The sequence below is a fragment of the Mobula hypostoma genome, chromosome 1 (genome assembly GCF_963921235.1).
Source record: "Mobula hypostoma chromosome 1, sMobHyp1.1, whole genome shotgun sequence".
Classification (NCBI taxonomy): domain Eukaryota; kingdom Metazoa; phylum Chordata; class Chondrichthyes; order Myliobatiformes; family Myliobatidae; genus Mobula; species Mobula hypostoma.
This window is the reverse complement of record NC_086097.1, coordinates 139707349-139719794: the sequence shown is the minus strand read 5'-3', so window position 1 is coordinate 139719794 and position 12446 is coordinate 139707349. Positions and strand designations below refer to the sequence as shown.

The 12446-nt window shown below is 41.7% G+C and overlaps 1 protein-coding gene across 1 annotated transcript in view; it reads right to left on the bottom strand.

The window, feature by feature from the left end:
* Positions 1-9675: 9675 nt before the first annotated feature.
* herpud2 (HERPUD family member 2) overlaps positions 9676-12446 on the bottom strand; it is a 51748-nt gene continuing 48977 nt past the window's right edge. Inside the window, exon 8 of the mRNA XM_063056838.1 lies at positions 9676-11913. Within this exon, the coding sequence (XP_062912908.1) occupies positions 11725-11913 (189 nt within the window). The 3' untranslated portion in view covers positions 9676-11724. The remainder of the gene's footprint in view (positions 11914-12446) is intronic.

The window sequence follows — 12446 nt, the reverse complement described above, 5'->3', positions numbered from 1 at the left end:
ATGCAATACATAATCTAGCAGAGACAGAAAAAAAGTAATAATAAATAAAACATAATAATAAACAAGTAAATTACACCTATTGAATAGATTATTTAAAATGTGCAAAAACAGAAATACTGTATATTAAAAAGGTGAGGTAGTATCCAAAGCTTCAAAGTCCATTCAGGAATCGGGTGGCAAAGGGGAAGAAGCTGTTCCTGAATCACTCAGTGTGTGCCTTCAGGCTTCTGTATCTCCTACCTGATGGTAACAGTGAGAAAAGGGCACGCCCTGGGTGCTGGGGATCCTTAATGATGGATGCTGTCTTTCTGAGACACTGCTCCCTAAAGATGTCCTGGGTACTTTGTAGGCTAGTGCCCAAAATGGAGCTGACTAGATTTACAACCTTCTGCAGCTTCTTTTGGTCCTGTGTAGTACCCCCTCCACACCAGGCAGTGATGCAGCCTGTCAGAATGCTCTCCATGGTACATATATAGAAGTTTTTGAGTGTATTTGTTGACATGCCAAATCTCTTCAAACTCCTAATAAAGGAGTCTCCTAATAATGGTCACCCTCTTATAGGAAAGATGTAGTTAAAATGGAAAGAATGCAGAAAACATTTGTGAAGATGTTGGCAGGATGAAAGGGCTCAAGTTATAATGAGAAATTGGCAAAACTGGATCTTTATTCCTTGGAACAGATGAGGAAAACTGTTTGAAATTAGTACATTTAAGTTGACATTGTCACATGCATCAACGTAGTGAAGCACTTGCCTTGTATACTGTTCATACAAGTTTTTCCTCTGTACCTCAGTACATGTGACAACAATAAACACATTCAGCAGTTTAAATTTACCAATTTAACACATTTCTATATTTTTCCCTCAGAAGAATACATGAGCTGGACAGTAACAGTGTTTTCCCCAGGGCAAGGGAGTCCAAATGTAGGGGACATAGATATCGAGTGAAAGATTTAAGAGGGACCGGAGAGGCAACTTTTTCCATGCAGAAGATGGTGAGTATATGAAATGAGCTACCACAGGAAATGATTGAGGCAGGCACAATAGGATTATTTATGAAGTGCTGGATAGGTACATGAAAGGGTGGGGCTTAGAGGGTTATTGGCCTAGCACAGGAAACTGGGACCAACTGGATGGACACGGTGGTCAGCATGTACTCATTGGGCTGAAAGGCCTGCATCCACACTGTACTGCTCTGTGCCTTATCTTCATCCCTCACTGGCTGGGCTGCTTTCATTAATGGTGCTCAACACAACACAAACCAGGAGCCTGTTTCTTACGACCACACTGCCCTCCACTGGGAGCAGTAGTTGCTACAGAAAGATTATTCTCTCTGAAGAACCAAAGTGGATATGGAACCAGGAGCAAACAAAACCAAACTGCTGGAGAAATCAGGGGATCAAGCAGCATCTGTCAGCAAGGCATCATTTCAGCTCCATTACAAACTGTCTCCTAACCAATATGTCTGCTGCAGAAACTGGTATCTCCAGATTAAAGTAGCACATGTACTCTGGTTGGTCTTCCATGAAACCCCTGGCACTCCTAACTCTCACAAGGTTAGTTCATCAAATTGAAGCTCATTGTCTTACACAGGTTTCAAACATTAAATCCCTATTACTTCCTAGTTTCACAATGTTGTCATTCATGCCATTATGCCCAGCACTACCTCCCTCACCCATAGCTGCACACCTTTATCTTCTATGGCAGATTTGCGACTTGTATTACAGGGAATTCAGGTATCCAGTGTATGGTGCAGCACAAATTGGCAAAGATAATGGAAAACTTCAGAAAGCCAATATTTAAATACAACAATAATTGCTTTTTAAAATATTTATTGCATTTTAAAATGCTTATTGTATTTTTCTGCCATACTGGATTTGGAGTAACAATAATTTTGTTCTCCTTTACACTCATGTACTGAAGAATGACAATCTTAAATTACGAAAAGATTTGGAGTGTGAGTGGAGAATCACATTCAAGTTTATTAGGGAGACACTTCTTCAGCTTGATCCCCTCATTTAAAGATATCTTTATTATCAATAGATTCAGTTCAGGGAAGATTTACAAGACTGATCCTAGGTAGATAGTCAACTTTCCCTGTAAAAGCAATTTCTAAGTTGGGTTAAGGGTGTTGAGAACATAGAACAGTACAGATCCTTTGCCCCATGATGCTGTGTCAACCTTTTAAACTAAAGATCAATTTAACCCTTTCTTCTCACATAGATGCAAGAAAAATGGAGTGCTAAGAGTCTTTAACTGTCCCTAACATATCTGCCTCTATCACCAATACTGGCAGGGCGTTCCACCAGCAGCCACTGTGTAAAACATTACCCCTGGCATTCCACCCTACCTTCCTTCAATCTCTCTAAAATTACATATCATAATGGCCATTTCCGTCCTGGGAAAAAGGCCATTATCCATGCTTCTTTTCATCTCAGACACCTCTACCCTCATTGTAACACCTGTGTAGCATCAGTCTTGTCGTGAGTGACTAGTCGTCGCCTTCTTTAGAGAAAATCAAATTACACTGGGTGCTAATAGGCCATCAGAAGAATCCAGGGATCGGAAGGAGGCAGTGAATAGAAACTACACACTTCTGGAAATAAGGTTTTGTTTATAAGAAAAACACAGTATGTACAAAATATTTACATGAGCAAGAACAATTCAAAATTCAAATATTCTGCTTACGTTCCAAATCTTAGATTATCAAACCACAACAAATTCCGTTTTAATTAGAATCAGTGATATTCATTGAAATAACTTTCGTCACTCCAATTTCTCTAATTAGGTCTAGTGTTATTCCCTATTTAAAAGCTTACAGACTAAACTTTCCTTTTTACTTATCACTAGTTAGTTAGAAAAAACAAATACAATTCCTATTCTCAAGTAATATAGTTAACTTCATTTTCAGTTCCAGACAGTATATCTGCAAGTTTAAATTCAAATATTATATATACACAGTTTAACTCCTTTCACGACAATTCTCCAACATTGTAACTCTTAAACAAAGTAAATCTCATTCAGTAACTTATCAAAGTCTGTGCAAAAATAATCAGTTCTCGCAGAAAATCAAATTCGGATTACTCGTATGAAAATAAACTTATACATCCAATTGTATTAAATCCTCCGCGTCATTACACATTTCGTTCACGCACTGGTTCGTCACCCGGGTGGCTTGCCGTCTTGGTTCGTTAGATGAAATAGTTGATCATCCATAGTAAGTCAATTCACAAACTTGTACAAAATTTGATTTTGCAGAACTAATTCCCGAGTAGGCATTTTGGGCACTGGTCTCTGCCGATATTGTCTCGTTATAGCTGCAGCTTCAATAAATCTCTTACCGCTGTTGTTTCTTCTCCAGGGGTTTCAAGTTAGTAGGGTTAAAATACTCACTACTAATTCTACTCCTAACGGTTCATGTCTTCAGTTTCTATTTGATGCTGCGTTTCTTGTCAGTTGAGTACAGCCCGTCCCTCCTTCGCATAGCGTTTTTTCCAATTTTTTTAAAAAATCGGCAAACTTCCTTTTCATCCCTCCGCGGGTAGAAATTTCTAATATTACAAATTTGGGTTTATTTAACCTGGGTTACATCATTTATCACCCTCATTCGCTCCGAAGAGAAATACCCTTGCTCACTAAACCTTTCCCGGCAAGCTATGCTCTCGAACCCAAGCAACATCCTGCCAAATCTCCTCTGCACCCTGCCCAAAACTTCTAAATCCTTCCTATAATAGAAACATAGAAACATAGAAAATAGGTGCAGGAGTAGGCCATTCGGCCCTTCGAGCCTGCACCGCCATTTATTATGATCATGGCTGATCATCCAACTCAGAACCCAGCCTTCCCTCCATACCCCCTGACCCCTGTAGCCACAAGGGCCATATCTAACTTCCTTTTAAACATAGCTAATGAACTGGCCTCAACAGTTTGCTGTGGCAGAGAATTCCACAGATTCACCACTCTCTGTGTGAAGAAGTTTTTCCTAACCTCGGTCCTAAAAGGCTTCCCCTCTATCCTCAAACTGTGACCCCTCGTTCTAGACCTCCCCAACATCGGGAACAATCTTCCTGCATCTAGCCTGTCCAATCCCTTTAGGATCTTATACGTTTCAATCAGATCCCCCCTCAATCTTCTAAATTCCAACGAGTACAAGCCCAGTTCATCCAGTCTTTCTTCATATGAAAGACCTGCCATCCCAGGAATCAATCTGGTGAACCTTCTTTGTACTCCCTCTATGGCAAAGATGTCTTTCCTCAGATTAGGGGACCAAAACTGCACACAATACTCCAGGTGTGGTCTCACCAAGGCCTTGTACAACTGCAGTAGTACCTCCCTGCTCCTGTACTCGAATCCTCTCGCTATAAATGCCAGCATACCGTTCGCCTTTTTCACCGCCTGCTGTACCTGCATGCCCACTTTCAATGACTGGTGTATAATGACACCCAGGTCTCGTTGCACCTCCCCTTTTCCTAATCGGCCACCATTCAGATAATAATCTGTTTTCCTATTTTTGCCACCAAAGTGGATAACTTCACATTTATCCACATTAAATTGCATCTGCCATGAGTTTGCCCACTCACCCAACCTATCCAAGTCACCCTGCATCCTCCTCACTGCTAACACTGCCACCCAGCTTCGTGTCATCCGCAAACTTGGAGATGCTGCATTTAATTCCCTCATCCAAGTCATTAATATATATTGTAAACAACTGGGGTCCCAGCACTGAGCCTTGCGGTACCCCACTAGTCACCGCCTGCCATTCTGAAAAGGTCCCGTTTATTCCCACTCTTTGCTTCCTGTCTGCTAACCAATTCTCCACCCACACCAATACCTTACCCCCAATACCGTGTGCTTTAAGTTTGCACACTAATCTCCTATGTGGGACCTTGTCAAAAGCCTTTTGAAAATCCAAATATACCACATCCACTGGTTCTCCCCTATCCACTCTACTAGTTACATCCTCAAAAAATTCTATGAGATTCGTCAGACATGATTTTCCTTTCACAAATCCATGCTGACTTTGTCCGATCATTTCACCGCTTTCCAAATGTGCTGTTATCACATCCTTGATAACTGACTCCAGCAGTTTCCCCACCACCGACGTTAGGCTAACCGGCCTATAATTCCCCGGTTTCTCTCTCCCTCCTTTTTTAAAAAGTGGGGTTACATTAGCCACCCTCCAATCCTCAGGAACTAGTCCAGAATCTAACGAGTTTTGAAAAATTATCACTAATGCATCCACTATTTCTTGGGCCACTTCCTTAAGCACTCTGGGATGCAGACCATCTGGCCCTGGGGATTTATCTGCCTTCAATCCCTTCAATTTACCTAACACCACTTCCCTACTAACATGTATTTCGCTCAGTTCCTCCATCTCACTGGACCCTCTGTCCCTTACTATTTCTGGAAGATTATTTATGTCCTCCTTAGTGAAGACAGAACCAAAGTAATTATTCAATTGGTCTGCCATGTCCTTGCTCCCCATAATCAATTCACCTGTTTCTGTTTGCAGGGGACCTACATTTGTCTTTATCAGTCTTTTCCTTTTTACATATCTATAAAAGCTTTTACAGTCCGTTTTTATGTTCTCTGCCAGTTTTCTCTCATAATCTTTTTTCCCCTTCCTAATTAAGCCCTTTGTCCTCCTCTGCTGAACTCTGAATTTCTCCCAGTCCTCAGGTGAGCCACTTTCTCTGGCTAATTTGTATGCTACTTCTTTGGAATTGATACTATCCCTAATTTCTCTTGTCAGCCACGGGTGCACTACCTTCCTTGATTTATTCTTTTGCCAAACTGGGATGAACAATTGTTGTAGTTCATCCATGCAACCTTTAAATGCCTGCCATTGCATATCCACCGTCAATCCTTGAAGTGTCATTTGCCAGTCTATCTTAGCTAATTCATGTCTCATACCTTCAAAGTTACCCCTCTTTAAGTTCAGAACCTTTGTTTCTGAATTAACTACGTCACTCTCCATGTTAATGAAGAATTCCACCATATTATGGTCACTCTTACCCAAGGGGCCTCTCACGACAAGATCGCTAATTAACCCTTCCTCATTGCTCAAAACCCAGTCCAGAATAGCCTGCTCTCTAGTCGGTTCCTCGACATGTTGGTTCAAAAAACCATCCCGCATACATTCCAAGAAATCCTCTTCCTCAGCACCTTTACCAATTTGGTTCACCCAGTCTACATGTAGATTGAAGTCACCCATTATAACTGCTGTTCCTTTATTGCACACATTTCTAATTTCCTGTTTAATACCATCTCCGACCTCACTACTACTGTTAGGTGGCCTGTACACAACTCCCACCAGCGTCTTCTGCCCCTTAGTGTTACGCAGCTCTACCCATATCGATTCCACATCTTCCCGGCTTATGTCCTTCCTTTCTATTGCGTTAATCTCTTTTTTAACCAGCAACGCCACCCCACCTCCCCTTCCTTCGTGTCTATCCCTCCTGAATATTGAATATCCCTGAACGTTGAGCTCCCATCCCTGGTCACCCTGGAGCCATGTCTCTGTGATCCCAACTATATCATAATCATTAATAACAATCTGCACTTTCAATTCATCCACCTTATTACGAATGCTCCTTGCATTGACACATAAAGCCTTCAGGCACTCTTTTACAACTCTCTTAGCCCTTTTTAATGCTTGCCCTGGATTTGTCGGCCTGCCACTTTTACTTTTCCCCTTTGTACTTTTTGCTTCTACGCTCACTTTACACCCCTCTGTCTCTCTGCACTGGTTCCCATCCCTCTGTTGTGAACTAACCTCCTCACACCTAGCCGCTTTAATTTGATTCCCACCCCCCCTCCATTCTAGTTTAAAGTCACCTCAGTAGCCCCCGCTAATCTCCCTGCCAGGATATTGGTCCCCCGAGGATTTAAGTGTAACCCGTCCTTTTTGTACAGGTCACACCTGCGCCAAAAGAGGTCCCAATGATCCAAAAACTTGAATCCCTGCCCCCTGCTCCAATCCCTCAGCCACGCATTTATCTTCCACCTCATCGCATTCCTACTCTCACTGTCGCGAGAGGCAACAAGACCTGAACAATACTCCAAGTGTGGTGTAAAGACAGTTTTATGGAGCTGCAACATTACCTGGCTGTTAAACTCAATCCCCCAACTAACGAAGGACAACTTGATCACCATATCAGCTTGCATAGCGACTTTAAGGGATCTATGGATGTGGACCCCAAGATCTTTCTGCTCTTCCACCCAAACTGCTAGTAATCCTGTCATTAAACCCTGTAATCTGCCTTCGAGATTGACCTTCCAAATTTTTCCAGATTAAACTCCATCTTCCACTTCTCAGGCCATCTCTGCATCCTGTGAATGCCCCGTTATAACCTATGACACCTTTCACACTATCACAGCACTACCAACCTTTGTGGCATCTGAAAACTTAAGTTACCCTTCCAGAAGAAGTGATTCTATTGAAACACATGGTTCTTAGGGGGCTTTACAGTAAATGCAGTGCAGACATTTTCATGGATGTCCAAGAGCAGAAGGCATAATTTCAGAACAAGTGGGCTCCATTTAAGGAGGATGAGGAAGAATTTATTCTTTGGAAGGTTGAGGGCCTTTGGAACTCATTGCACCAGAAGACTCTGTAGACACATAAATCTGCAAGTGTAATGCAGAGAGGAGGACAGGAAAGTAGATGGGGTGCAACCTCAGAGGCTCAAGGGGCTGATAGGAACAAGAGTTGGATCTATGACAAGGCCATAAGACATAGGAGCAGAATTAAGACTTTCAGCCCATCAAATCTGCTCCATCATGCCGGATTTATTATTCATCTCAACCCCATTCCCCCGTCTTCTCCCCATAACCTTTGACGCTTTTACTAATCAAGAACCTATCAACCTTTAACTATGTCCAATACCTGGCCTCCACAGTCGATTGTCTGAATGAATTATAGACTCACCACCCTCCAGCTAAAGAAATTCCTCATCTCTTTTCTAAAGGGACGTCCTCTAGGATTTCTGGTCCTAGACTTCCCCACTATAGGAAACATCCTCTCCACATCCACTCTGTCTAGGCCCTTCAATATTCAAAAGGTTTCAATGAGACCTCCCCACATTCTTTGAAACTCCAGTTAAGTACAGGCCCAGAGACATCACACATTCCCCAAACATGAACTCTTTCATTCCTTGGATCAGTCTCATAAACAACCTCTGGCCTCTCCTATGGCTGCATGATAAGAGGCCCAAAACTGCTGTCAATACTCCAAGTGCAGTATGACTTTAAAGCCTCAGCATTATATTCTACTCTCAGAATGAATGCTAGCATGCATTTGCCTTCCTTACTATCAAGGCAAACTGCAAGTTAACCTTTACAGAATCCTGCATGACGACTCAAGTCCCCTTGCACCTCTGATTTCTGAATGTGTTCCTTATTTAGAATTCCTTTATTCCTTTTTATGAAAGTGCATGATTGTACACTTCCCTGTACTCTATTCCGTCTGCTACCTAATTGTCCATTCTTCAAATCTGTCCAAGTACTTTTGCAGACTCTCTGCTTCCTCCACACTGCCTGACTCTCCACCTATCTTTGTATTATCTGCAAACTTGGTCACAAAGCAATCAATTCAGTCTATTATCCACCCATTGGCAATCATGCCCTAAATGCCTAGAACCAAGCCCTGGCCATACCCCATTAATATTCACCAAATCTTTAACTAAATTTAACTGACAAATATACAACACAGAAAAAAAGTCCTCTGGCCCTTCAAGTTCATGCTGACCAGAAGCCATTCATTTATATCAATTTCATTTAATTCTCCCCACATTCTACCCCTCACACATGGGGGGGCAATTTACAACAGCCAAACCACATGCCTTTGGGATGTGGTTAGAAACTGGAGCACCCAGGAGAAACACATGCAGTCACAGGGAGAACGTGCAAACTCCAGACAGCACCTGAAGTTAGGAATGAACCTGGGTCTCTGACAACGATAGTGGGTGGCATGACTAGGAGAGCCACTGCCTGAGAGACCAGGCTTTTTTTTTCTTTCCTCGAGTTCACCAAGGGAGTTTGACCTTAAAGAGAACTGTTTCTTCTCCCACAGACACTGATCTGAGGTGTTCGTTTTCCACATCCTGGTGCCTCCTTTGGTTTATTGTCAAATTTAGTTTGAGGATCTTTATGACAGACAGACTAGAATCAACAACTTGGATTTGTGTGGAGTTCTGAATGTGTGCTGCTGTAGCAGGGGATGAGGAACTAAGTCCCTGTCTAAACTGATGTAAAAGGCAACACAAAATGCCTGGTCATTATTTTCTTTTGCCTGTGGGAGCTGGCTGTATACATTATATAGGGAAAATGCACCTGTAGCTTCCAGACAAAAGTTTCTAGCTAAATAATGGAAATAAAGAAATACAAACATTTAGCTTTCCTAAAATATCACACAGCTACTTTTGTAGCTACAAAAGGAATATAGTTAAAAAGACACGTGCTTATTTTACTTCTGCATATAGATACTACCCTAAAAAAGTTGATGCATTCTCATCAATCTCATTTCAGGAACAGAGCAGTTAATGGCCGTGATTGGTAAATGTAAAAGAGGCCTTCTCCCACCTTCAGTTCTTCAAACAGGTCAGATGTATAGAAATGAAATTTGGCACAACAAAACTTGATGCAGTGATATATATATATATATATAACAACTCAGACATGGAATTCCATGACACTATACTGGACTAAAATAAAGTGGAAATTTATTTACAAATTAAGATAAATTGCAGCAGCAACAAAATTTCAGTGATCCACTGAATGTAAAACTGTAGAGCAGACACAACTGGTTCCTGTAAAAGAGGCTAAAATTTTACCTCCGCGTGACTTGATGATCAAGTACATGGGGTGAAATGAAAGCTTTCTGCTTACTAGCTGTCAAGGGAGGAGACTGAAGTGGATGAGGAACCTTGACACTGAGCAACAGCAGAAATAGGCCATAGGAACCAGAAACACTTGCCCAAGACACGCCAGGTGCACCCAGCCTTCGGAGAAAATCTGAGGGACCAAAGATATTAATTTAGGACACATTTTTATTAGTCAGGATGTGGACTACACTGGCATCGTTGCCCACCTACACCTAGTCCTTGGACTTGATGACATTAAGTGAACTTAAAGATCAGTTGAGAGAGATCCACATTGAAGTGTTTAAATCACGCAGGCAAAATCACCAAAGTAGGCAAGGGTGGCAGATTTCCTTTTCTCAGATTATTAGTGAGACACCTGTTTTTACAATAACTCAACAGTTTCATGACCATAATCACCTGTTGCCAGCTTTACTCTAGTTTTACTTTTATTTAAACTCCTGCTGCAGTGTGATCCAAATGCATGTTCTTTAATGAATAACACAGGTGTGCTTGTGAATCCAGTAATAATGCTGGGCACCCCTACATGCCCTTTGTACCATTCTTAGTACACTTAACGGGACAAATAGAGAAAGTTCCTTCCCAGTTCAGGGAGGTTATGAATTTCAGTTATAACAAAACACTGAGGGTATATGGCCCTTTCATGCGATACTATATGCATGTGTCAATGTTTATTCAAATAATCATTATTTGCTTTTCCCCCCTAGCAAACAGTATTTCGCTGTGACACTATTGTTAAAAGTATGTTAGCATGCTGCAGACACCGAGTTTATTTGGCCTTCTGAAGTACCAAACAGTGCTGCTAATCCTATATGTAGCATTTATTGCTGTTCAGGCTGGGAACACTCAAACAGATCATGTATTTACACTGCTATGCTCTCACACTTCCACTACATCAGTAACATATGCACGAGTTACATCACCATCTCTAGCCATCTCCAAATGAAAACCGCCAATTGAGCAGTTATGCCTTCAATGCCCAAAAGGCAAAGTAGTAAAATATACAATTCTAAAATGAGTTTTTAAAATGTAAAAGCAATTTTAAAAAGTATGTATATAACAAGTACAAATTACATTGGATTTGTCTCTGAAATCCCAAACTACAGCTTTTTTTCATGTAAGCCCCAGAGTGTCAAGTGATCGAAGTTGAGATGAAATTGTTTACTGCTACCAGTAAGCACAAACCCAGGGATCGGGTAAAATATCTGGTGGGGAGGAGGAGAGGGGAAATTACCTCAAACTCAGATCAAAATACAAATCAAATGAAGCCAACTGAGCTTCAAAATCCAAACTAACCAGTCAATAGCCAGCAACATTGTGCCAGGAAACTGTTCCAGAGCCTTAGGCTGGCAACCAATGAAAAATGCTGAAGCCAAAAAAGTAATGCCATGTGTGACTGATATGTTAGCAAATTTAGATTGCACGTGTATCCTTACAAGTCAGCCAAAAAATGTAATGTTAACCAGATTCCTCCTTATCCAAGTGTCAACCAGCAAGAACTGTTCCATTTATGTATCTCCACCACCATGACCACAATAACAGCTGGTGACAGTTATAACAAAAAAACCCAAAGAAAAATATGCAATTTCCTTTCAATTTCATTTTCTCTTCATGTAGGAATTTTCATTAGTGCATGCTAAATGTTGGGCGCAATCAAAGGATGATTTGATCTGGAGAACAACTCAACAAACTGAACCCCATGGGGACTGCAGCAGCAATAGCAATGCAAAAAAAAAAGGGTTGGGCACACTTCCACATCTGAGGTGTTTGGAGTTTCTTTTCAGCAAGTGTCACTTAAATATACAACTGTAGGGAGCAGCAAAGTTGAGAAGTCCACTGCATGTCCTAGTTGCCAACTTGAGGGGGACCTTCAGGAATGAGAGAGGTGAAGAAGGTGGTGACGAATGACCATGCTGAAGCCATGAAACCAGGGGGCTCTGCCCCTCCTGCGCTTTCCGTGGTGTCATCTCCACTGTCACCACTGTCGCCACTCTCCCAGCTATCGTCATCCAGACCTTCGTCCATGAGACGCTCCTGGAAAGCAAAGCACAGCTGGTTACGATGAGCGCAGTACTGCCTGCACTGAGGGTGCTGACCCACAACGTTCAAAGTGTTGTACACGCTGGGCTATTCCACCCCTCACAGGAAAATCCCAAAGTGGGCCAATAATACCAACCTTCAAAGATTTATAGTGACATGGTTCAACCTGCAGATTCACAAACTCTCTATAAAGATGGTTTAGCAGAAACATTCAAATGTGAGAGATGCCCATCACAGAAGTGTCATTAGGAGACTCCATTTCCTGCGTGAAACACTCTGGGCTGATTTCATCATTCATGTTGCTATTATAAAATACCTCTCTGCTTTACATCGTGAACGAAAGCTTCATACAGATCACAAATTCACCCCTACCCCTTTTTCCTCTTAATTCTCTTTGCTATGGTTTTGTAGTTTTCGATTACAGCACTAAGGCCAGACTTTGGAAGATTTTTAATCCATCAGTATATGGCACAAATACAAATTTATCTGGATACTGTTTTCAGCATGCTGATCCAGATGGGGAAGTG